The sequence below is a fragment of the Amblyomma mixtum genome, chromosome 1, assembly GCF_055824585.1.
Source record: "Amblyomma mixtum isolate Tamu chromosome 1, ASM5582458v1, whole genome shotgun sequence".
Classification (NCBI taxonomy): domain Eukaryota; kingdom Metazoa; phylum Arthropoda; class Arachnida; order Ixodida; family Ixodidae; genus Amblyomma; species Amblyomma mixtum.
In genome coordinates this window covers 111,027,363-111,051,734 of record NC_143012.1, presented here as the reverse complement: position 1 = coordinate 111,051,734, position 24,372 = coordinate 111,027,363, and the positions used below count along the sequence as shown (strand labels likewise).

Sequence of the window (24,372 nt, the reverse complement as noted above, 5' to 3'; positions counted from 1 at the left end):
AAATCTTACAAAATACTGAAAAACATCAAACTCATTTCAGCCATATATATCTTTTATTATTGTATTCAGAATAACTTTCACCAGGAATGCTACCGGGTGACTGGAAGGATGACTAGATTCTAACAACTTTCTTCATCCGGCTCAGCACGGGTTTCGTAGGGGACTTTCCTGCGAGACCCAATTGGCAATCTTCACTTTCGACCTGCATGCTAACCTCGACCGTAACATACAGACCGATTAATTATTTCTAGATTTTGCGAAGGATTTGACAAGGTACCACACCAATGCCTATCACTGAAACTAGCCTTTTATAAATTTGCACCCTAATATTCTAGACTGAATTAAAGAATTCCTAGCTAACTGTTCTCAGTTTGTTTCGATCTATTAACAATCACAACTCAGGCACTCTCCCCATAACATCGAGTGTTCCACAGGGATCTGTGCTCGGTCCGCTTTTATTCCTAATATATATAACGATCTGGCGCCACAAGTATTGTGTAACACCCATTTCAGATCGCCCGGCCTCTATCGCGTACTGCAACTTTTTCGGGTTCTTTTTTTTCCCGCACCATTGTTGACTAGAATGCCCTCCCTGCCGATGTTGCCGCCATCACTTGCCCACCTTCATTCTTATCCACTGTAACCATTTGTATGATACTGCAATGATTGTTCAATATGATTGTTTATGATTGCCGCACATTTATGATTGTTGAATATATTAACCAACCCCTTATGTAATACTCCCTGAAGGGGGTCTTTAAAGTGAAGAAAGAGAAGTGAAGTGAAGTCTTATTCTTCTGTGCCCACTGCCTCCCTTGCACGAGTCGGCTGGCGCCTCTGGCTGCGGCCACCCTCCCGATCCTGCGCGCCAATCAGCCAGCGCTTTATAACAGCGCTGCTTTTCTGCAGGGTTGCTTCTTCAGGGTAGTGTGCTCTCAGGCAGGCTACGATAAAAGAAGAGAGCAAAAACAAATGCCACCACTTCAAAAAGGCTCAAACCAGCTCAGCAGTGATATTCCAACCAAATAATCCGGTGCTTTGTAGTCCAGACTCGGATATAACAGTAATCAGCACTATAATCTATAATCATTGCAATATTCACTTTAAACCCAAAATAACATGCAGCAATGAGGGCAAAATGCAATAACCTAGAATAGCTGTCCTTTGTACATAGCATCCATTATGATATATTTGTGGGCAGTGTTCAATGTCTTCACAACAGTATTATAAATGTTTTAGCTAAAATCAGGGCCTTATATACTGAAAAATTAGGCATTGTGTGTACCATTGTAAATAGCACTAAACAATTGCAAGCAGCATTATAAATTCAATATTTTTACAATTGCATGAAACCTGATGCAGTATACAGTAGCAATTGTTTTAACAAGTTGCTTTAATGAGGCAATCTAAGCCAACAATAAAACAGCTACACTGCCGCCAACATGCATATTTACCCTTATATACAGGCAAATCATTTACAACCTGCATTTCATTACGTCCACGTCACTGCAGTGCCAAAATTAAGAATGTACACGAAATTTTTTCATGACAAAGTAGACTAAATAGAATAGAATCTCGAAGCACTTAAAATTATTTTTTTCCTGGGAAAACATTGCGGGATTTAATGTCCAGAAGCAACACATGGACTATGAGGGACACCTTAGTGGAGGGCTCCAGGAATTTCCACCACCTGGGACAAATGTATTGTACTGAAGAATATATGGCTGGTAAAATGACCAGCATGTTTAGCACAGCATGACAATTCTTCACCAGTGTAAACAATCACTTACCCAGGATCATGTTATTGATGTTCTTCATCTCAGCAAACGCGTGCTTGCAGCCGTGAGACCCTTTCCAGCTGAATCGCAGTGATGCTGCTTTGCTCATCAAGTTTCGCATCAAAATTCGCACTGTGTCTTGAAAATCCGTGCCGCCAAACCTTGAGCAGTAGTTTGTCTGCAGATACATCATACCAAACATTAAAGAAAAGCCGAGGAAAAGTTTAAAGAGCAAAAATTAGACTTACAAGTACTTCCATGTTCCCTTCCGAGGAAAGATACTCTTCAATTGCTTGGACATCTTCCACTGTTGATGCAGGTAGCTTTGGGCAATCTTGGGGCAAAACTAAAGCTCTTGTTGCTTTGCTTGCAGTTAGCAGTGATCTCAAACTCTTCAGCTCGATGATTATTTTCATCTGGTTGTCAAAAACTTTCTTTTCGAAGGCTACAAGCAAAATAAGAACAACTTTGAGGCAAAATCCAGAAAAAGGGAATTTGACTTCTGCTAAGTACTAAGCAGAGCATCAGCCCTCTATGCACTACAGTCGAGTATTTAGAACTTCAAACTTATATACTGTTCCTCTTTACAGGCCCGAATAACTCGTACATCAACATCTAAAGTATTGTCAAAGGCACAGTGCATCATATATTGTTTGGATAGCAAATAAACTGGTACTAAAGAAAAAAGCTGTAGGTGCACTCATACCTGTGAACCATGCAGGCAGGCTACCGGCCTCTTTCGGGACACTTGTGTTTGCAGGAGCTGTAACAAACAAAAAATATGGTACCTATTTTTATACACATTTCCCATAAGGAGCATCTCATACCCGTGCTGTAAGCATTAACAGCTGTGCTGTTACAGAGCATTAAGTTGAAATGCCATTACAGTCGAAAGAGCACCACAGAAACATTCGACAGTTTCAAATGCCTTCGAAATGCAAGTTTGTGTACCCCAGTGCACGATGTATTCAAGCTATAATTTGTAAAATGAAAATTTACAAGTGAATACCTGCTTCTAAGTGAATAAATGTGAGCTGACCCCACATGAAATGCCTTTTTATTTACTGTAAGGAATGCGCTACTCAATGTGGTGGCTTGGAGGTGTGGTTTGGCCTTTACCAGCTTAGTTTTGAAGTCCATGTTCATCGGAAGCGCAACACATAAAGGGAGTGAAATGACACCAAGTAAACATACACAACACAAAAAATGTCACACAATAAAAGTAAAGCACTCAGCCCACAGCAAGGCTTTTAGATACAAGTTGCACCCAGTAAACAAAAGCCCCCAATTCTATACAGCACATTTTATTACTGATAACTATGTATCCTCAGAGTCCAGCCTCATAAGCTTCAAACATTGAACTAAGGTTATCAAAACTAAACTAGGCAGCAGCAGCGTCACTGTAGTATGCCAGATGTTGAACCTTTCAACTGCCTTTGGAAACCATCATGGAGCAATGTACTGTTTACACAAGTCAATGGTATTCGGAATTTTTAATCTTATTCGACTCATTTCAGTATGTGTGCAGCATAAGATCACACAATAAATAATAAAAATTGAAAGATAAGGTTGTTAAAAAACGCAGCCGATATCACACCTGCTTCACAGTCAGTGCTGCTGTCGTGACCCCATGAGGGTGTGGTGGCTTTGTCCTGAAGACCTGCAATTTCATTGCAGAAGCATATAATTTTTAGATGCAAATGTTTCAGTCGTAAGCACAATACATTGCTGAATCTAAGACCCTCGAAAGCAAGAGAAATTAGTTGGTTACTGACAGTAATTAAAATCACTACTAAATGACGTACAGCCAGCTTGAAATGAACTACAGACAAAATGAAACAGTAAAATATATAGAAATAACTCCATACCACCATGTCTGGCAAATCTCTCTGCTAGGCGAGACATTCCTGGAAGCTCTTTCATGTGCCTGTTTTTTGTCATAGGTGACTTAGAATACACCCTCTGAACAGGTCTTTCCCTTGAAGCCACGAAGCCATCTATAAAGTTTTCAGAGACATACTTTGTTGCAATATGCTCTTCAATGTTTGATTCAATGAAGCAGTTTAAGGTCAATATAGACTAAACAATATGATTATGCCTAATTACTTTCACATAAAAATATGGCAGCACACAGCAGTGTTATACCTTGAATGTGGACTTGTTGTGAAGAGTTGCCTCCGAAGGCGGTATGTTCTTGGACACCCTGGCTCATGCCAGATATTTTCCTTCCTACATGAAAGAAATATAACAACAAAGGAAAATAACTGCCCCACAGAAGAAAAATCATGTATTCAGCAATAGTGCAATTGAGAAAATTAACAAACAAGTCACAAGAAATGAGCGAAATGCAACAAGCACTAACTTTTCATCCTAGTGCTTGGTGACCGAACCACGAGAATGTCGTCACCACTTTCGCTGTCCGAAAGAAGCACTGCCTTTCGCTTTCTCCGGCGCTTCTTTTCAGAAACTGAGTCTTCCGAGTCCAGATGTGAAGTTATAAGCGCATGTGGAAGACACTCTTTGGCGCGCTCATATGTGCCTGGGTCAAGAAACAGTTTTAGAGCACCCGTGAGAAAGTTTTCAAATTTTAATAACTGCATATAAACAATATTTCAGAAGCATTTTTGTGCAGTAGGTGGCAACTTCATACAAAGAGTACTGTTATGTTGCATCATCTTTAAAAGAGAATTGTTGCTAAACACATTCTTCCTAACCTTACACCAAATAATAAAAGTTCCAGTACTAAAGCGATGCATGTCCATTACAAAAGACCAGACATAGACAGCCTTGTGCTATATTATCACTATAAAAATGAAACAAAATGGTGCTCACTTTTAGTTGCAAGAATTCTTGCCTTGTAGCCTTGCCAGTTGTCCTCTACAGGTACTTCTAATGAAATCATGCGGTCAACTTCCTTTTTTGCTGTCGTTGGTGGCCAATAGCAAGTTGCACTACCACCTTCCCTTCTCACCCAGCTTTCGGGCACCACATACGTGCTACCTTCGTCAGTAAATTCCACAATGTGAAACCTGCAGGGAGAAGTATTACAATATGTGTGAACAAGACATGGCACATAAAACAAAAACCAAATGAGATGGACAGTATAGTGTGGCACAGGAGCCGAATGCGCTTCTAAGAGCTACAGAGCTACTTCACAATTAACCTGATCCTGGGGTATTCAGAAATCAGCATCAAATGCAAGCAAGACTATATGTACTCGCATGCTTCATTCACCCAAGGGCAGTGTAGTGCCTGTCACTGTGGCTTAGAAAGTGAAAATCCCTTGGCTCTAGTTCAGCAGTTAGAAGAAAATCAAGAGCTTCATCTGGCTGCTAAGAACAGCTTCTGCGTGCATGCATCAACACAGCATGCATATAAAACACTGCAACATGCTGGCATCAAATGATTGTTGTGCTTACGTTCTAGAAAAATGAGCCGGTGTTTCGTAGGCAAGAAGAAACACACGGAGCTGAATCTTGACAACTCCAGATGTCACAGCCGCAAACACTTCAATTAGCAGTTTTGCATTGTCACGTCCCAACTTCACAATCACTAGCACTTCACATCAACAGCTTTGGGTTCGCAGCCACATACACAGTGCACTGACATGATCTTCATGATGCATTAGTAAAAACACGGGGGTTTTCAAAAGCCACAAAAGCACCTACAACTGGAGTATGCAAAAAATCAGAAGATGTAAAACAGAGAAAAATACTTTTAAAGGCAAAAGCTGTCTTTTGCAGATGATCTCAAACAACAAAGATATTTGAAATGCCTGGGCAACATGAAAAGAAGTCAGAAGAGGTGAAACAGTGGAAAAAAAACATCCTTTCCCTTGAAGGGCAAAAGCAGGCCTTTGCAGACAACGTCAGAAAATAAAAATACTTCAAGATTGCTGCCACGAGAAGAAACTTTAAAGACTGACAGTAGCGATGACCTACAGGGTCGTGTGTAGAAGTCGCCTTCGTTCTTGCACAGTTTACCAACAATGAGAATTTCGGACCCAGACAAAAGAAAATTGCTGACAAGAACAATCCTGTTTCTACTAAGTAAGAGGCAATTGTCTGGCTGTTTTGTTCTTATAACGCTCCCCCTCCAGACCACTTTACGGTACTGCTTCAGGGTAGGGTATGACAAAGCAGGACCACTGGAATGACAAGAAGAGGGAAGGACTCCACATGCAGAAAATTCAGCACTGGATCCACTTCCAACAACTGAACAGGCTTGTTCTTCCATGATTCTGCTGTAAAGCTGTTCCAAAGGCTTCTTTCCACACCTCACATGAGCCTTGAGATCTTTCAAGTAGTTCTCAAAAGCGAAACAACTAAAGTTATCCAGGCAGCCAAGCTGCCGGCAGTCATTGGCCAAGTGAATGAGACCATGTACATTGTAAATTAGGGACTCTTTCCCATAAATTGACTTGCACTTGCTTACAAAACTGCGCAGCAACTGATCAGCATAGTCTATGAAACAGTCCATTGATGAACAAGAAAGAATTGCAATGCCAACATCCCAAGTGAAATTGGCCGACGGCCGACCATCGGTAAGCAATTGGACAGTGCTCGGCAGCCGGTATCCACGGCCAACCAATGGCGGCCCCTAGTCGGGCCGTGGTTGGCTGCCAATTGGGCTGGTTAATAGTTGGCCAAAAATGTTCAGCCAACTACCGGCAAATGATAGGAAATTAGTCGGCACCCAACGCTCGGGCAACCACACGGGGACCATTGTAGGGCCATGGTTGGCTACCCACTGGCTTGGCCGGTGACGTATATGCCAGACGCACGTGCAGTAGGCGAGTGGAAATTGCGGACGAAACGCTCGATCGACGTACGTTTCATATTAGCCCAATATTCTTTTTATACGAATACACTGCGCGCATGACTGCATGCATGTTGAGAGAGAGAGAGAGAAAAACTTTATCATGGCAAGTGTGTTAGACCCCCTTTGGGTCCCTGGACCACCGCACGGTTCCACTCTACGTCGTAACGTTCATGCGGTGTTTGTCCATGACGTCGGCACCCCGAAGCACCGCAGCAAGCTGCGATGGCGGGTCCGGAGACGAGAGCACGACCTCCCAGTCCTCCCAACTTGATAACGCGGGCTGTCCCTGCGGGGGAGGATCAGCAGGGCAGCCGAAAAGCCTGTGGGAGAGTGTGGCGTGAGGGTCGCCGCACAGGGTGCATGCAGGGGAGGTGCCACAGTAGAGAGATAGCAGCTGAGGGGATGAGAGAGAGCGGGTCTGGAGGCGTCTCCAGAGGATCTGTTGGGAATGGGTAAGGGAGGGGTGTGGAGGAGGGTAAGTCCGACGGTCCAAGCGGGGCATTTGCGTGAGCTCTGCAAAGGTGTGCGCCCGCTCTCTCGAGAAACCTGGACCGAGGCCGTCCTGAGCCCGGCAAATCAAACCTCCTAATATGCATGCAGTCATTATCAATCAATTATCAATCATTATTATCAATTTATCAATCGGTGAAATGTAGTGTGTAAGCAATATGCAGGTGCAGTGCTGCGGCATCAATTACGTTTTAATGCTCAGCATTTAAATAATTGTCGGACGAGTGCAGTTTCATCGAGAGATAAAAGGAAAGTCCCGTAATTCTGACACCAAACGAAACCGAAACTCAAAAGTTTCGGTTTCGTGGTTTTATTGCAGTTGGCAAGCAATTGTTTATTTATCAAGATGTAGTGAAGCAATGTAAATTTTAACTTGCATAATTTGAGAAAAATGAATAAAACAACACATTTGGTTTATTTTTTGTTCTTTGCGAACATATTTTTGACAGCACATCTACGAAAGCGCGGTGTCAGTCACAACGACTGAATCTGCGACGCGATGCTCTTCCCGCGCTTTTCCCACTCATGCTCTCGTAGCGGCGTAGCTGGCAAAGTGCTTCGTTTGCATTTGAAGCATTCGTTGTTCCTGCACTGCCGTGTCTTGGCCTTTCACCATGACAACACCACCTGACCTAAGCGTTGGAAGGTAAGACCTCATCATGGAGCGGTTCTTGAGGGCGAAACGTCGCCGAGAACTTTATCTGGCGAAGGCGGGCAGCGTTCGGTGTTTGCAGCAAGGCGCAGAAGACGCAGAGGCGGCAGCATGCTCTGAGACATTCCCCCATTTGCAATCCGACAATCCATCACGTTTAGCAATTGTTGGAAACGATAGATTTGAACCGTTCGGGGACAGCTTAGGGCAAGCATATGCAGCAGTGAATACTTTTGAATCCTCTGTCGTGGCAGCTGAGACACAGTGTTCAAGTGCAGATCAAGCTGAGTCAGTCGGAAGTGACTTGCACGGTCAAAACACTGGTCCCGTGGAGCCTTATGAACATGACTTAGTTGATGTTCCCGACAATGCCGAGTGTCCAGAGGGGATAAGGAGCCAGTTGAGGGCTTGGGCTGTGAAGTATCATATCAGGAGAGCGGCAGTTAATTCACTGCTTGACATTCTTAGGCCGCACTTCACTGATCTTCCTAAGACACAGTATGCTCTGGTGTCCACTCGACAAAGCGTGCCACTTGAACAACTCGGCAGTGGTGAGTACGTTCATTTTGGCCTTCAGAGAGGCTTATTGCGTGCATTGGACATGTGGCATTCGGCTCCAAGTAATGGAGCCGGAAATTCTTCAGCACACTGGTGAAGAATTGTCATGATGTCTAAACATGCTGGTCATTTTATCAGTCATATATTCTTCAGTACAATACATTTGTCCCAGGTGGTGGAAATTCCTGGAGCCCTCCATTAAGGTGTCCCCATAGTCCATCTGTTGCTTCTGGGACATTAAACCCCGCAATGTTTTCCCAGGAAAAAAAAATTTGAGTGCTTCGAGGTTCTATTCTATTTAGTCTACTTTGTCATGAAACAATTTCGTATTCATTCTTAATTTTGCACTGCTATGACGTGGGCGTAATTAAATGCAGGTTTTAAATGATTTGCCTGTATTTAAGGGTAAATATGCATGTTGGCGGTAGTGTAGCTGTTTTATTGTTGGCTTAGATTGCCTCATTAAAGCAACTTGTTAAAACAATTGCTACTGTATACTACATCAGGTTTCATGCAATTGTAAAAATATTGAATTTCTAATACTGCTTGCAATTGTTTAGTGCTATTTATAATGGTACACACAATCCCAAAATTTTCAGTATATAATGCCCTGATTTTAGCTAAAACATTTATAATACTGTTGTGAAGACATTGAAGACTGCCCACAAATATATCATATTGGATGCTATGTACAAAGGACAGATATTCTAGTTTATTGCATTTTGCCCTCATTTTGCATGTTATTTTGGGTTCAAAGTGAATATTGCAATGGTTATAGAATATAGTGCTGACTACTGTTATATCCGAGTCTGGACTACAAAGCGCTGGATTATTTGGTTGTAATTAGGGGTGTGCGAATATTCGAATTTTTCGAATATAATTCGAATATTATATTTTTAGTATTCGAATTCGATTCGAAATCCAAGTATTCGTGTTGTCTCGAATATTCGACCTGACTCGATATATTCGTATCTAGCCGAATATTCATTGTGAGCACCGGCGTTCCTTTCGGCCCGCAAGCCCTATTGACAGAAACATAACAACAAGGTGGCGCCCAGAGCAATGCGCATTCCTTCCTCCAAGGGCCATGCCGTAGCTCACTGCGCTGGTGAGCTTCTTTGTGGCTATACCTGCGAAGCTGGTATAGTCAGAGCTGTGCACGAAGGACAACGGTCTGTTTCCGGATACCATGTTCGGGTTCAGAACGGGGCTCTCCACGCAAGACGTGATGCTCCAGTTAAGAGACACGGTACTGAAACAAATATCGGGCACTCGAGAAGGCGTAATCTTGGCCGTAGACCTCAAGGGGGCCTTCGACAACATCGGCCACAATGCCATTCTCACAGAACAGCCGCTGGCCGCGCACTACTGGTCAACCTAGAATACCCGGCAGAAGACGAGGGCGAAGACAAGACAGACATTGACAGCCAAATTAGGAGCACTTTCTTGGTTAAACCAGAGCCCATAAACATGTACCCGAAGAAACACGAAGGAAAACGGGCGGCGAGATCATTGGAGTTGAACAGGTTCCTAAACAAGAAACAGATGGTTCTGTATGTTGACGCGTCCAAGTACAGAACGAAAGAAAACGCTAGGGCGGTAGCAGTAGTGAAAGCCAATGGGAATATAGTTACTGGTGCATCAGTGCGCACAAGGACAACACAAGCAGCGGAAGAGATCGCCATAGCTCTAGCCCTGACTGAAGCCAATCGGCAGGGACTGAGTTACTGGATAGCCACAGATTCTCAGGCTGCAGCAAGGGCATACAGAGATGGAAGGATCGGCCGAAAAGCCGCGAGTATTCTCTTCCAACAAAAACAACACAGACATGGATCAAACAATACAAACATTCAACACACCATCATTTGGGTCCCTGACACTGGGGTTGAGGGAAATCTCATGGCAGACACCGTTGTCCGAGGGTTCACGAACCGGAGGGCAGGTTTGCCTGTCGAACCCTTCAGCACGCCAGAATCTTCCGGGGAGGCAATGAAGGCGTTGTTGGAAGCGCGCAAGAAGTACTCGGCTCCGGCGGATATCCTCGACAGAGAGCAGGCCACCACGCTCAGGCGACTACAAACAGACACATACCCAAGCAGAGCCATGTATCACAAAATGTGGCCGAACAGATACGCGAAATAGTGCGTGTGGTGTGGGGGCTACGCCACAACGTACCACGCCACCTGGGGCTGCGAAAAAAGCCATTTACTACCAAAGGTAAATAGCCCTAGTCTAGAGCAGTGGGAGGCCCTCCTGGCTGACTCCGACCCGAGCACACAGCTTATGCTGGTGACGAGGGCCAAGGCAGCGGCGGAGGCCAACGGGATCCTGGACTAGGGAAGACCGACCACTGAAGCTCCACATCTATCTATCCCCATCCCCCTACTCCCTAACTCTTCCTTCTGAAAAAAAAAATAAATGTTTTCAGTACTACTACTACCTCGCAATACGTGCCAGTTCAGTGCCAAGTGAGAGGGCATTTTCTGTGGCTGGAGGAGTCGTTTCAGCCAGAAGGGAACTACTTCTGCCTGACCATGTGGAGCAGAGGGTTTTCCTTCACGACAACCTTTTATGTTCATCCCAGCAACGCGCGTTCGTGCTGATGGCAAGCTAGCCTTAATCAATGCTGTGTACCAGCCATCTTATCTGATATTTCCACTCTTCTAAGAATAATGTTCGAGACTGATACTTTTTGTGCAGCCACACACACCTTTTGTGTTCATTTAATCATCGATAGTTGAACTGTGATGTTCTTCGGTGCTCAAATAAATGTTTTGTAGTGGTTAAATGCGTCTGTCCTTGATTATTCGATATTCGATTCGATATTCGGAGCCAAGTATTCGTATCCGATTCGTATTCGAAGAATTTGATATTCGCACACCCCTAGTTGTAATATCACTGCTGAGCTGGTTTCAGCCTTTTTGAAGTGGTGGCATTTGTTTTTGCTCTCTTCTTTTATTGTAGCCTGCCTGAGAGCACACTACCCTGAACAAGCAACCCTGAAGAATCGCAGCGCTGTTATAAAGCGCTGGCTGATTGGCGCGCAGGATCGGGAGGGTGGCCGCAGCCAGAGGCGCCAGCCGACTCGAGCAAGGGAGGCAGTGGGCACAGAAGAATACTTTCTTCACTTTAAAGACCCCCTTCAGGGAGTATTACATAAGGGGTGGCTTAATGTATTCAACAATCATAAATATGCGGCAATCATAAACAATCATATTCAGCAATCTTTGAAGTATGATACAAATGGTTACAGCGGATAAGAATAAAGGTGGGCACGTGATGGCGGCAACATCGGCGGGGAGGGCATTCTAGTCAACAATGATGCGAGGAAAAAAGAACTGAAAAAGTATCAGTACGCGATAGAGGCCGGCGATCTGAAATGGGTGTGCGGTGCGGTGAGATATGCGGGCCGGATGAGAAATGTAAGGTGTTTGATTCTGAGTGCTATGGAAAATCTTGTGGAGCAAACACATGCAGGCGACGCGACGGCGAGCTTCAAGGCTTTCGAGACCGGAAGTATTCTTTAGAGATGAAACGCTGATTGTATATGAATAAGCAGAATGAACGAAGCGAATGGCGCGGTTTTGAACTGATTCGAGTGCATTTGTTTGGTATATTTGGTGTGGATTCCAGATGGGACTGGCGTACTCGAGTTCAGGTCTAATAAGGGTTTTGTAAGCTAGAAGTTTCACTTGCTGCGGTGCATGACGAAGATAATGGTTTAGGAATCCTAGAGATCTATTGGCAGATGATATGATTGTGGTAATGTGTATTCGCCAAGAAAGATCGGTACAGAGTGTTACACCGAGGTACTTGAATGATTGGACACTTTCTATAGATGAGTTGGCAATTGTATAGGAAAAAACAAGGGGGTTGCGTTGACGCTGAAATGAGACGAGTTTGCATTTTTTAGCCTTTAGTGTCATTAGCCAGAGGTCACACCATTCATTGATGCGGTGGAGCTCATTTTGAAGAGCCACTTGTTCAGAAATGTTTGTAACGGTACAATAAATTACACAGTCATCGGCGAATATGCAAATTTTACACGATACTTGTGGCGCCAGATCGTTAATATATATAGGGAATAAAAGCGGGCCGAGCACAGATCCCTGCGGAACACCGGATGTTATGGGAAGAGTCCCTGAGTTGTGATTGTTAATAGAAACAAACTGAGAACGGTTAGCTAGGAATTCTTTAATTCAGTCTAGAATATTAGGGTGCAAATTTTAAAAGGCTAGTTTCAGTGATAGGCTTTGGTGTGGTACGTTGTCAAAAGCCTTCGCGAAATCTAAAAATAATGTATCGGTCTGTATGTTACGGTCGAGGTTAGCAAGCAGGTCGAAAGTGAAGATTGCCAATTGGGTATCGCAGGAAAGTCCCCTACGAAACCCGTGCTGAGCCGGATGAAGAAAGTTGTTAGAATCTAGGAGGTTTACGACATGGGAATGGATATATGACATGTTCCATGATTTTGCAAGGCACACTGGTTAAGGAGATGGGGTGATAATTCAATGGCGTGTCCTTTACACCTGATTTGTGGACCGATATGACCCTCCCCACCTTCCAGTCATCCGGTAGCATTCCTGTTGAAAGTGATTTTGAATAGAATATTAATAAAAGATATATGGCTGAAATGTGTTTGGTGTTCATCAATATTTTGTAAGATTGCACAGTACGCGTGCGTTTACAGCAAGTGGAACTGCTTGTATACTGATGTCTGCATAAAGGAACCCATTAATAACTGCTGCAAGTTCGTCTTCATTGTTTGTGTCTCCTCAAGATGCCTGTGCATACAGGTCGGATTCCTCATGGCCAAAATTTAGTTTTCAAACGTCATATATAGGTACGGTAACCGCGATTTGTCATTGGCTCGCAATCTAGCAGGGCGCTGGCTGGCGACGGCAAGGTCGGCATACGGCCTCGGCCCTATGTTGGCAGCCAAAGGTCGGCCGGTGTGAGGCCAATCACCAATCCCGACCTCGGCCCAACCTAGTTTGCCAAGCTAGGGCCAAGGTCGGCCAGGCCGGCTACCGACTTTGGCCCAACATAGGGCCGAGGTCGTTTTTTCAGTTGGGATGTAACTGTAGAAAATGCTCGTACATAGCCCTCGGCAAAATTTTCTTCAAAACAACAGGACCTGAATACAACAAGAACTGTCTGAACTCTGTAGCCTTCCATCGCTCAAACATGTCGACTGCTCGGGGTTTTCGTGCAAAATCACTAGTTATGTGTTGTCGCATTGTAGCCAGATGCCCCGATATTTGCATAACTGAGAAGTGTGCCAGCCGCACTTTTAATGGACCTCGCAACCAGTAACCAATAAGCTTTCGCACAACACCGAGGCACACCAAATGCATGTAGTCTAATGGAAAGCTTGTTACCATCGGGATACCAATTGATGTCAATGGGGAAATGCCTTTGTGATGCTCCGTCTGAGTTTGATCAGCAAATGACTGATCGGTGCGCAGTGGGCTGTCCATGTTTTGGTAAGTAATGCGCCCAAGATAGACGCCCTTGGTGCAGCACTTGTCACATCCATAGTAGCCAGAAAATAATTTCGTGGCTTTCACAAAGGCCTTCGCTGGTGCATCACAAAGAATGGCTCTTAGTACCACCTTATAAGCAGTGGATTTGTGTAGAATACCATTTGACAGCAGAGGGCCCATTTCTTCAATGAACGCTTTGAGGTACTCATCCAGACAAGCCGGTTTCGATGTGCCGCAAAAGATCCCCACAGGAAAAATAATATCAGATTGTTGGCTGTGAGGGTGGTGAACCTGTACAAGAATGGGCCATACTTGTGTGCAACTGCTCTTAAACAGAGGCAGGCCATCGATGTTGACTGATATTGAGAGAACATTACTTGGAACCGAATGCCACATGTCCAATGCACGCAATAAGCCTCTCTGAAGGCCAAAATGAACGTACTCACCATTGCCGAGTTTCTCAAGCGGCACGCTTTGTCGCGTGGACACTAGAGCAGACTGTGTCTTAGGAAGATCAGTGAAGTGCGGCCTAAGAATGTCAAGCAGTGAATTAACTGCCGCTCTCCTGATATGATGCTTCACAGCCCAAGCCCTCAACTGGCTCCTTATCCCCTCTGGACACTCGGCATTATCGGGAACATCAACCAAGTCATGTTCATCAGGCTCCACAGGACCAGCGTTTTGGCCGCGCAAGTCACTTCCATCTGACTCAGCTTGATCTGCACTTGAACAACACTGTGCCTCTGCTGCGATGACAGAGGATTCAAAAGTATTCACTGCTGCATATGCTTGTCCTAAGCTGTCCCCGAGCGGTGCAAATCTATCGTTTCCAACACTTGCTAAACGTGATGGATTGTCGGATTGCAAATGGGGGAATGTCTCAGAGCAAGCTGCCGCCTCTGCGTCTTCTGTGACTTGCTGCAAACACCGCACGCTGCCCGCCTTCGCCAGATAAAGCTCTCGGCGACGTTTCGCCCTCAAGAACCGCTCCATGATGAGGTCTTACCTTCCGACGTTTAGATCAGGCGGTGTTGTCATGGTGAAAGGCCAAGACACGGCACTGCAGGAACAACCAATGCTTCAAATCCAAAGCACTCTGCCAGCTACGCCGCTACAGCGTAATACGGAACTTTAGACGCGACGCGACGAGAGTGAAAAGCGCGGGATGGGCATCTCGTCGCAAATTCAGTCGTTGTGACTGACACCGCGCTTTCGTAGATGTGCTGTCGAAAATATGTTCGCAAGAAACAAAAGTAATATAAATGTGTTATTTTATTCTTTGTTCTCAAATTATGCAAGTTAAAATTTACACTGCTTCACTACGTCTACATAAAAAAACATTTACTTGCCAGTTTCAATAAAACATCGAAACAGAAACTTTTGAGTTTCGGTTTCGTTTGATGTCAGAATAACGGGACTTTCCTTTTTATCTCTCGATGAAACTGCACACGTCCGACAGTTATTTAAATGCTCAGCATTAAAACGAAATTGATGCAGCAGCACTGCACCTGCATATTGCTTGCACATTACATTTCACCGATTGATAACTTAATTAGGCTCACCATGCATGCAGTGATGCGCGCAGTGTATTCGTAAAAAAGAATATTGAGATAATATGAAACGTACGTCGATCGAGCGTTTCGTCCGCAATTTCCACGCGCCTACTGCGCGTGCGTCTTGCGGCTGGCATCACTGGCCAAGCCAGTGGGTAGCCAACCATGGCCCTACGATGGTCCCCGTGTGGTTGCCCGAGCGTTGGGTGCCGACTAATTCCCTATCATTTGCCGGTAGTTGGCTGAACGTTTTTGGCCAACTATTAACCAGCCCAATGGCAGCCAACCACGGCCCGTCTAGGGGCCGCCATTGGTTGGCCGAGGATACCGGCTGCCGAGCACTCTCCAATTGCTTACCGATGGTCGGCCGTCGGCCAATTTCACTTGGGGAGTTTCGGAATTTTTGAGTTTTGGAGTTTCGGAGTATCGGAGTTTCAGAGTTTTGGAGTTTTTTAGTTTCGAATTTTCAGAGTTTTGGAGTTCCGGAGATTTGGAGTTCCAGAGTTTTGGAGATTCAGGGTTGTGGAGTTTCGGAATTTTTGAGTTTTGGAGTTTCGGAGTTTCGGAGTTTTGGAGTATTGCAGTTTTGGAGATTTGGAGTTTCGAATTTTCAGAGTTTCGGATTTTTGGAGTTTTGGAGTTTCGGAGATATGGAGTTTTGGCGTTTTGGAGATTCGGAATCTTGGAGTTCCGGAATTTTGTAGTTTTGTAGTTTTGGAGTGTCAGAGTTTTGGAGTGTTGGAGTTTTGAAGCTTTGGAGTTTTTGAGTTTTTGAGTTTTTTAGTTTTGGATTTTTGCACTTTTTGAGTTTTGGTGTTTTGGAGTTTCGGAGTTTCAGAGTTTTGGAGTATTTCAGTTTTGGAGTTTTGAAGTTTCGAATTTTCAGTTTCGGATTTTTGGAGTTTTGGAGTTTCGGAGATTCGGTATCTTGGAGTTTCGGAATTTTGTAGTTTTGTAGTTTTGGAGTGTCGGAGTTTTGGAGTGTTGGAGTTTTGGAGCTTTGGAGTTTTTGAGTTTTTGAGTTTTGAATTTTTGCACTTTTGGAGTTTTGGAGTTTCGGAGTTTCGGAGTTTTGGAGTTTCAGAGTTTTGGAGGTTCAGGGTTGTGGAGTTTCGGAGTTTCGGAGTTTTGGAGTATTGCAGTTTTGGAGTTTTGGAGGTTTGGAGTTTCGAATTTTCAGACTTTCGGATTTTTGGAGTTTTGGAGTTTCGGAGTTTTGAAGTTTCAGAGTTTTCGAGGTTCAGGGTTGTGGAGTTTTGGAATTTTTGAGTTTTGGAGTTTCGGAGTTTCGGATTTTTGGAGTTTTGGAGTTTCGGAGATTTGGAGTTTTGGCGTTTTGGAGATTCGGAATCTTGGAGTTTCGGAATTTTGTAGTTTTGTAGTTTTGGAGTGTCGGAGTTTTGGAGTGTTGGAGTTTTGGAGTTTTTGAGTTTTGGATTTTTGCACTTTTGGAGTTTTGGAGCTTTGGAGTTTCGGAGTTTTGGAGTTTCAGAGTTTTGGAGGTTCAGGGTTGTGGAGTTTCGGAATTTTTGAGTTTTGGAGTTTCGGAGTTTCGGAGTTTTGGGGTTTTGCAGTTTTGGAGTTTTGGAGTTTCGGAGATTTGGAGTTTCGGCGTTTTGGAGATTCGGGGTCTTGGAGTTTCGGAATTTTGTAGTTTTGTAGTTTTGGAGTTTTGGAGTGTCGGAGTTTCGGAGTGTTGGAGTTTTGGAGTTTTAGAGTTTTAGAGTTTTGGAGTTTTGGATTTTTGAGTTTTGGATTTTTGGATTTTTGGAGTTTTGGAGTTTTTGAGTTTTGGAGTTTTGGATTTTTGCACTTTTGGAGTTTTGGAGTTTCGGAGTTTTGAATTTTTGGAGTTTTGGAGGTATGGATTTTTGGAGATTCAGGGTTTTGTTCCATAATTTTGTAGTTGTGGAGTTTCGGAGTTTCGGAGTTTCCAATTATTGGAGTTTTCGAGTTTTAGAATTTTTAATTTTTGGAGGTATGGATTTTTGGAGTTTCGGAGTTGTGGAGATTCGGGGTTGTGGAGTTTTGGAGTTTTGGAGCTTCGGAGTTTTGGAGGTTCAGGGATGTGGAGTTTCGGAATTTTTGAGTTTTGGAGTTTCGGAGTTTCGGAGTTTTGGAGTTTTAGAGTTTTAGAGTTTTGGAGTTTTGAAATTTTTGAGTTTCATATTTTTGGAGTTTTGGAGTTTCGGAGATTTGGAGTTTCGGCGTTTTGGAGATTCGGGGTCTTGGAGTTTCGGAATTTTGTAGTTTTGTAGTTTTGGAGTTTTGGAGTGTCGGAGTTTCGGAGTGTTGGAGTTGTGGAGTTTTAGAGTTTTAGATTTTGTGAGTTTTGAAATTTTTGAGTTTTGGATTTTTGGAGTTTGGAGTTTTTGAGTTTTGGAGTTTTGGATTTTTGCACTTTTGGAGTTTTGGAGTTTCGGAGTTTTGAATTTTTGGAGTTTTGGAGGTATGGATTTTTGGAGATTCAGGGTTTTGTTCCATAATTTTGTAGTTGTGGAGTTTCGGAGTTTCGGAGTTTCGAATTATTGGAGTTTTCGAGTTTTAGAATTTTTAATTTTTGGAGGTATGGATTTTTGGAGTTTCGGAGTTGTGGAGATTCGGGGTTGTGGAGTTTTGGAGTTTTGGAGCTTCGGAGTTTTGGAGGTTCAGGGATGTGGAGTTTCGGAATTTTTGAGTTTTGGAGTTTCGGAGTTTCGGAGTTTTGGAGTTTTAGAGTTTTAGAGTTTTGGAGTTTTGAAATTTTTGAGTTTCATATTTTTGGAGTTTTGGAGTTTCGGAGATTTGGAGTTTCGGCGTTTTGGAGATTCGGGGTCTTGGAGTTTCGGAATTTTGTAGTTTTGTAGTTTTGGAGTTTTGGAGTGTCGGAGTTTCGGAGTGTTGGAGTTGTGGAGTTTTGGAGTTTTAGATTTTGTGAGTTTTGAAATTTTTGAGTTTCGGATTTTTGGAGTTTGGAGTTTTTAAGTTTTGGATTTTTGAGTTATGGATTTTTGGATTTTTGGAGTTTTTGAGTTTTTGAGTTTTTGAGTTTTGGATTTTTGCACTTTTGGAGTTTTGGAGTTTCGGAGTTCTGGATTTTTGGAGTTTTGGAGGTATGGATTTTTGGAGATTCAGGGTTTTGTTGTTCCAGAATTTTGTAGTTTTGGAGTTTCGGAGTTTCGGAGTTTCGAATTATTGGAGTTTTCGAGTTTCAGAATATTTAATTTTTGGAGGTATGGATTTTTGGAGTTTCGCAGTTTTGGAGATTCGGGGTTGTGGAGTTTCGGAATTTTGGTGTTTCGCATTTTTACAGTTTTGGAGTTTTCAAGTTTTGGATTTTTGGAGTTTTGGATTTTCGGAGTTTTGGAGATTCAGAGTTTTGGAGTTTCGGAGTTTTGGAGATTCAGGGTTGTGGAGTTTTGGAATTTTTGAGTTTTGCAGTTTCGGAGTTTTGGAGTTTTGGAGTTTCGAATTTTCAGAGTTTCGGATTTTTGGAGTTTTGGAGTTCCGGAGATTTGGAGTTTTGGCGTTTTGGAGATTCGGAATCTTGGAGTTTCGAAATTTTGTAGTTTTGTAGTTTTGGAGTGTCGGAGTTTTGGAGTTTCAGAGTTTTGGAGGTTCAGGGTTGTGGAGTTTCGGAATTTTTGAGTTTTGGAGTTTCGGAGTTTCGGAGTTTTGGAGTTTTGCAGTTTTGGAGTTTTGGAGTTTCGGAGATTTGGAGATTCGGCGTTTTGGAGATTCGGGGTCTTGGAGTTTCGGAATTTTGTAGTTTTGTAGTTTTGGAGTTTTGGAGTGTCGGAGTTTCGGAGTGTTGGAGTTTTGGAGTTTTAGAGTTTTGGAGTTTTGGATTTTTGAGTTTTGGATTTTTGGAGTTTTGGAGTTTTTGAGTTTTGGAGTTTTGGATTTTCGCACTTTTGGAGTTTTGGAGTTTCGGAGTTTTGAATTTTTGGAGTTTTGGAGGTATGGATTTTTGGAGATTCAGGGTTTTGTTGTTCCATAATTTTGTAGTTTTGGAGTTTCGGAGTTTCGGAGTTTCGAATTATGGGAGTTTTCGAGTTTTAGAATTTTTAATTTTTGGAGGTATGGATTTTTGGAGTTTCGGAGTTGTGGAGATTCGGGGTTGTGGAGTTTTGGAGTTTTGGAGGTTCGGAGTTTAAGAGTTTTTGAGTTTGGGAGTTTCGCAGTTTTGGAGATTCGGGGTTGTGGAGTTTCGGAATTTTGGTGTTTCGCATTTTTACAGTTTTGGAGTTTTCAAGTTTTGGATTTTTGGAGTTTTTGGATTTTCGGAATTTTGGAGATTCAGTTTTGGAGTTTCGGAGTTTTGGATATTCAGGGTTGTGGAGTTTCGGAATTTTTGAGTTTTGGAGTTTCGGAGTTTCGGAGTTTCAGAGTTTTGGAGTTTTTTAGTTTCGAATTTTCAGAGTTTTGGAGTTCCGGAGATTTGGAGTTCCAGAGTTTTGGAGGTTCAGATTGTGGAGTTTCGGAATGTTTGAGTTTTGGAGTTTTGAAGTTTTGGAGTTTTGGAGTTTCGAATTTTCGGAGGTTCTGATTTTTGGAGTTTTGGAGTTTCGGAGATTTGGAGTTTCGGCGTTTTGGAGATTCGGGGTGTTGGAGTTTCGGAGTTTCGAATTATTGGAGTTTTGGAGTTTTAGAATTTTTGATTTTTGGAGGTATGGATTTTTGGAGTTTCGGAGTGTTGGAGATTCGGAGTTGTGGAGTTTTGGAGTTTTGGAGGTTTAGAGTTTTGGAGTTTCCGAGTTTCGGAGTTTTGGAGTTTCGGAGTTTTTGACTTTGGGGTTGTGGAGTTTCGGAATTTTTGAGTTTTGGAGTTTCGGAGTTTTGGAGTTTTGCAGTTTTGGAGTTTTGGAGTTTCGGAGATTTGGAGTTTCGGCGTTTTGGAGATTCGGGGTCTTGGAGTTTCGGAATTTTGTAGTTTTGTAGTTTTGGAGTTTTGGAGTGTCGGAGTTTCGGAGTGTTGGAGTTTTGGAGTTTTGGATTTTTGAGTTTTGGATTTTTGGATTTTTGGAGTTTTGGAGTTTTTGAGTTTTGGAGTTTTGGATTTTTGCACTTTTGGAGTTTTGGAGTTTCGGAGTTTTGAATTTTTGGAGTTTTGGAGGTATGGATTTTTGGAGATTCAGGGTTTTGTTGTTCCATAATTTTGTAGTTTTGGAGTTTTGGAGTTTCGGAGTTTCGAATTATTGGAGTTCTCGCGTTTTAGAATTTTTAATTTTTGGAGGTATGGATTTTTGGAGTTTCGGAGTTGTGGAGATTCGGGTTGTGGAGTTTTGGAGTTTGGGAGGTTCGGAGTTTAAGAGTTTTTGAGTTTGGGAGTTTCGTAGTTTTGGAGATTTGGGGTTGTGGAGTTTCGGAATTTTGGTGTTTCGCATTTTTACAGTTTTGGAGTTTTCAAGTTTTGGATTTTTGGAGTTTTGGATTTTCGGAGTTTTGGAGATTCGGAGTTTTGGAGTTTCGGAGTTTTGGAGATTTGGAGTTTCGGAGTTTTGGAGTTTCGGAGTTTTGGAGTTTTGCAGTTTCGGAGTTTTGGAGTTTCGGAGATTTGGAGTTTCAGAGTTTTGGAGGTTCAGGGTTTTTTTGTTCCAGAATTTCGTAGTTTTGGAGTTTTGGAGTTTCGGAGTTACGGAGTTTCGAATTTTTGGAGTTTTCTAGTTTTAGAATTTTTAATTTTTGGAGGTATGGATTTTTGGAGTTTCGGAGTTGCAGAGATTCGGGGTTGTGGAGTTTTGGAGTTTTGGAGTTTCGGAGTTTTGGAGTTTCAGAGTTTTGGAGGTTCAGGGTTGTGGAGTTCCGGAATTTTTGAGTTTTGGAGTTTCGGACTTTCGGAGTTTTGGAGTTTTAGAGTTTTAGAGTTTTGGAGTTTTGAAATTTTTGAGTTTCATATTTTTGGAGTTTTGGAGTTTCGGAGATTTGGAGTTTCGGCGTTTTGGAGATTCGGGGTCTTGGAGTTTCGGAATTTTGTAGTTTTGTAGTTTTGGAGTGTCAGAGTTTCGGAGTGTTGGAGTTTTGGAGTTTTAGAGTTTTAGAGTTTTGGAGTTTTGAAATTTTTGAGTTTCGGATTTTTGGAGTTTCGAGTTTTTAAGTTTTGGATTTTTGAGTTTTGGATTTTTGGATTTTTGGAGTTTTGGAGTTTTTGAGTTTTGGAGTTTTGGATTTTTGGAGTTTTGGAGGTATGGATTTTTGGAGATTCAGGGTTTTGTTGTTCCAGAATTTTTAGTTTTGGAGTTTCGGAGTTTCGGAGTTTCGAATTATTGGAGTTTTCGAGTTTTAGAATATTTAATTTTTGGAGGTATGGATTTTTGGAGTTTCGCAGTTTTGGAGATTCGGGGTTGTGGAGTTTCGGAATTTTGGTGTTTCGCATTTTTACAGTTTTGGAGTTTTCAAGTTTTGGATTTTTGGAGTTTTGGATTTTCGGAGTTTTGGAGATTCAGAGTTTTGGAGTTTCGGAGTTTTGGAGATTCAGGGTTGTGGAGTTTTGGAATTTTTGAGTTTTGCAGTTTCGGAGTTTTGGAGTTTTGGAGTTTCGAATTTTCAGAGTTTCGGATTTTTGGAGTTTTGGAGTTCCGGAGATTTGGAGTTTTGGCGTTTTGGAGATTCGGAATCTTGGAGTTTCGAAATTTTGTAGTTTTGTAGTTTTGGAGTGTCGGAGTTTTGGAGTGTTGGAGTTTTGGAGTTTTTGAGTTTTGGATTTTTGCACTCTTGGAGTTTTGGAGTTTTGGAGTTTCGGAGTTTTGGAGTTTCAGAGTTTTGGAGGTTCAGGGTTGTGGAGTTTCGGAATTTTTGAGTTTTGGAGTTTCGGAGTTTCGGAGTTTTGGAGTTTTGCAGTTTTGGAGTTTTGGAGTTTCGGAGATTTGGAGTTTCGGCGTTTTGGAGATTCGGGGTCTTGGAGTTTCGGAATTTTGTAGTTTTGTAGTTTTGGAGTTTTGGAGTGTCGGAGTTTCGGAGTGTTGGAGTTTTGGAGTTTTAGAGTTTTGGAGTTTTGGATTTTTGAGTTTTGGATTTTTGGAGTTTTGGAGTTTTTGAGTTTTGGAGTTTTGGATTTTTGCACTTTTGGAGTTTTGGAGTTTCGGAGTTTTGAATTTTTGGAGTTTTGGAGGTATGGATTTTTGGAGATTCAGGGTTTTGTTGTTCCATTATTTTGTAGTTTTGGAGTTTCGGAGTTTCGGAGTTTCGAATTATTGGAGTTTTCGAGTTTTAGAATTTTTAATTTTTGGAGGTATGGATTTTTGGAGTTTCGGAGTTGTGGAGATTCGGGGTTGTGGAGTTTTGGAGTTTTGGAGGTTCGGAGTTTAAGAGTTTTTGAGTTTGGCAGTTTCGCAGTTTTGGAGATTCGGGGTTGTCGAGTTTCGGAATTTTGGTGTTTCGCATTTTTACAGTTTTGGAGTTTTCAAGTTTTGGATTTTTGGAGTTTTTGGATTTTCGGAATTTTGGAGATTCAGTTTTGGAGTTTCGGAGTTTTGGATATTCAGGGTTGTGGAGTTTCGGAATTTTTGAGTTTTGGAGTTTCGGAGTTTCGGAGTTTCAGAGTTTTGGAGTTTTTTAGTTTCGAATTTTCAGAGTTTTGGAGTTCCGGAGATTTGGAGTTCCAGAGTTTTGGAGGTTCAGGGTTGTGGAGTTTCGGAATTTTTGAGTTTTGGAGTTTCGGAGTTTCGGAGTTTTGGAGTATTGCAGTTTTGGAGATTTGGAGTTTCGAATTTTCAGAGTTTCGGATTTTTGGAGTTTTGGAGTTTCGGAGATATGGAGTTTTGGCGTTTTGGAGATTCGGAATCTTGGAGTTCCGGAATTTTGTAGTTTTGTAGTTTTGGAGTGTCAGAGTTTTGGAGTGTTGGAGTTTTGAAGCTTTGGAGTTTTTGAGTTTTTGAGTTTTTGAGTTTTGGATTTTTGCACTTTTTGAGTTTTGGTGTTTTGGAGTTTCGGAGTTTCGGAGTTTTGGAGTATTTCAGTTTTGGAGTTCTGAAGTTTCGAATTTTCAGTTTCGGATTTTTGGAGTTTTGGAGTTTCGGAGATTCGGTATCTTGGAGTTTCGGAATTTTGTAGTTTTGTAGTTTTGGAGTGTCGGAGTTTTGGAGTGTTGGAGTTTTGGAGCTTTGGAGTTTTTGAGTTTTTGAGTTTTGAATTTTTGCACTTTTGAAGTTTTGGAGTTTCGGAGTTTCGGAGTTTCGGAGTTTTGGAGTTTCAGAGTTTTGGAGGTTCAGGGTTGTGGAGTTTCGGAGTTTCGGAGTTTTGGAGTATTGCAGTTTTGGAGTTTTGGAGGTTTGGAGTTTCGAATTTTCAGACTTTCGGATTTTTGGAGTTTTGGAGTTTCGGAGTTTTGAAGTTTCAGAGTTTTCGAGGTTCAGGGTTGTGGAGTTTTGGAATTTTTGAGTTTTGGAGTTTCGGAGTTTCGGATTTTTGGAGTTTTGGAGTTTCGGAGATTTGGAGTTTTGGCGTTTTGGAGATTCGGAATCTTGGAGTTTCGGAATTTTGTAGTTTTGTAGTTTTGGAGTGTCGGAGTTTTGGTGTTGGAGTTTTGGAGTTTTTGAGTTTTGGATATTTGCACTTTTGGAGTTTTGGAGTTTCGGAGTTTTGGAGTTTCAGAGTTTTGGAGGTTCAGGGTTGTGGAGTTTCGGATTTTTTGAGTTTTGGAGTTTCGGAGTTTCGGAGTTTTGGAGTTTTGCAGTTTTGGAGTTTTGGAGTTTCGGAGATTTGGAGTTTCGGCGTTTTGGAGATTCGGGGTCTTGGAGTTTCGGAATTTTGTAGTTTTGTAGTTTTGGAGTTTTGGAGTATCGGAGTTTCGGAGTGTTGGAGTTTTGGAGTTTTAGAGTTTTAGAGTTTTGGAGTTTTGGATTTTTGAGTTTTGGATTTTTGGATTTTTGGAGTTTTGGAGTTTTTGAGTTTTCGAGTTTTGGATTTTTGCACTTTTGGAGTTTTGGAGTTTCGGAGTTTTGAATTTTTGGAGTTTTGGAGGTATGGATTTTTGGAGATTCAGGGTTTTGTTCCATAATTTTGTAGTTTTGGAGTTTCGGAGTTTCGGAGTTTCG

The 24,372-nt window shown here is 42.4% G+C and overlaps 2 protein-coding genes across 2 annotated transcripts; both read right to left on the bottom strand.

Annotated features, from left to right (window-relative positions):
- Positions 1–289: 289 nt before the first annotated feature.
- Positions 290–14,927, bottom strand: LOC149367521 (uncharacterized). Its single transcript, XM_089555903.1, has 10 exons — positions 14,812–14,927; positions 4,611–4,807; positions 4,141–4,317; positions 3,924–4,007; positions 3,647–3,775; positions 3,376–3,438; positions 2,485–2,541; positions 2,027–2,223; positions 1,791–1,956; positions 290–944 (listed from the first exon to the last, which is right to left on the bottom strand). Exons 1-10 carry the CDS (start codon positions 14,841–14,843, stop codon positions 790–792), a joined length of 1,257 nt encoding a protein of 418 aa, XP_089412029.1. The 5' UTR covers positions 14,844–14,927; the 3' UTR covers positions 290–789.
- LOC149367522 (uncharacterized) lies at positions 5,213–14,798 on the bottom strand. The gene is made up of 2 exons (XM_089573995.1): positions 13,397–14,798; positions 5,213–6,289 (listed from the first exon to the last, which is right to left on the bottom strand). Exons 1-2 carry the CDS (start codon positions 14,796–14,798, stop codon positions 5,574–5,576), a joined length of 2,118 nt encoding a protein of 705 aa, XP_089430121.1. The 3' UTR covers positions 5,213–5,573.
- Positions 14,928–24,372: the final 9,445 nt, after the last annotated feature.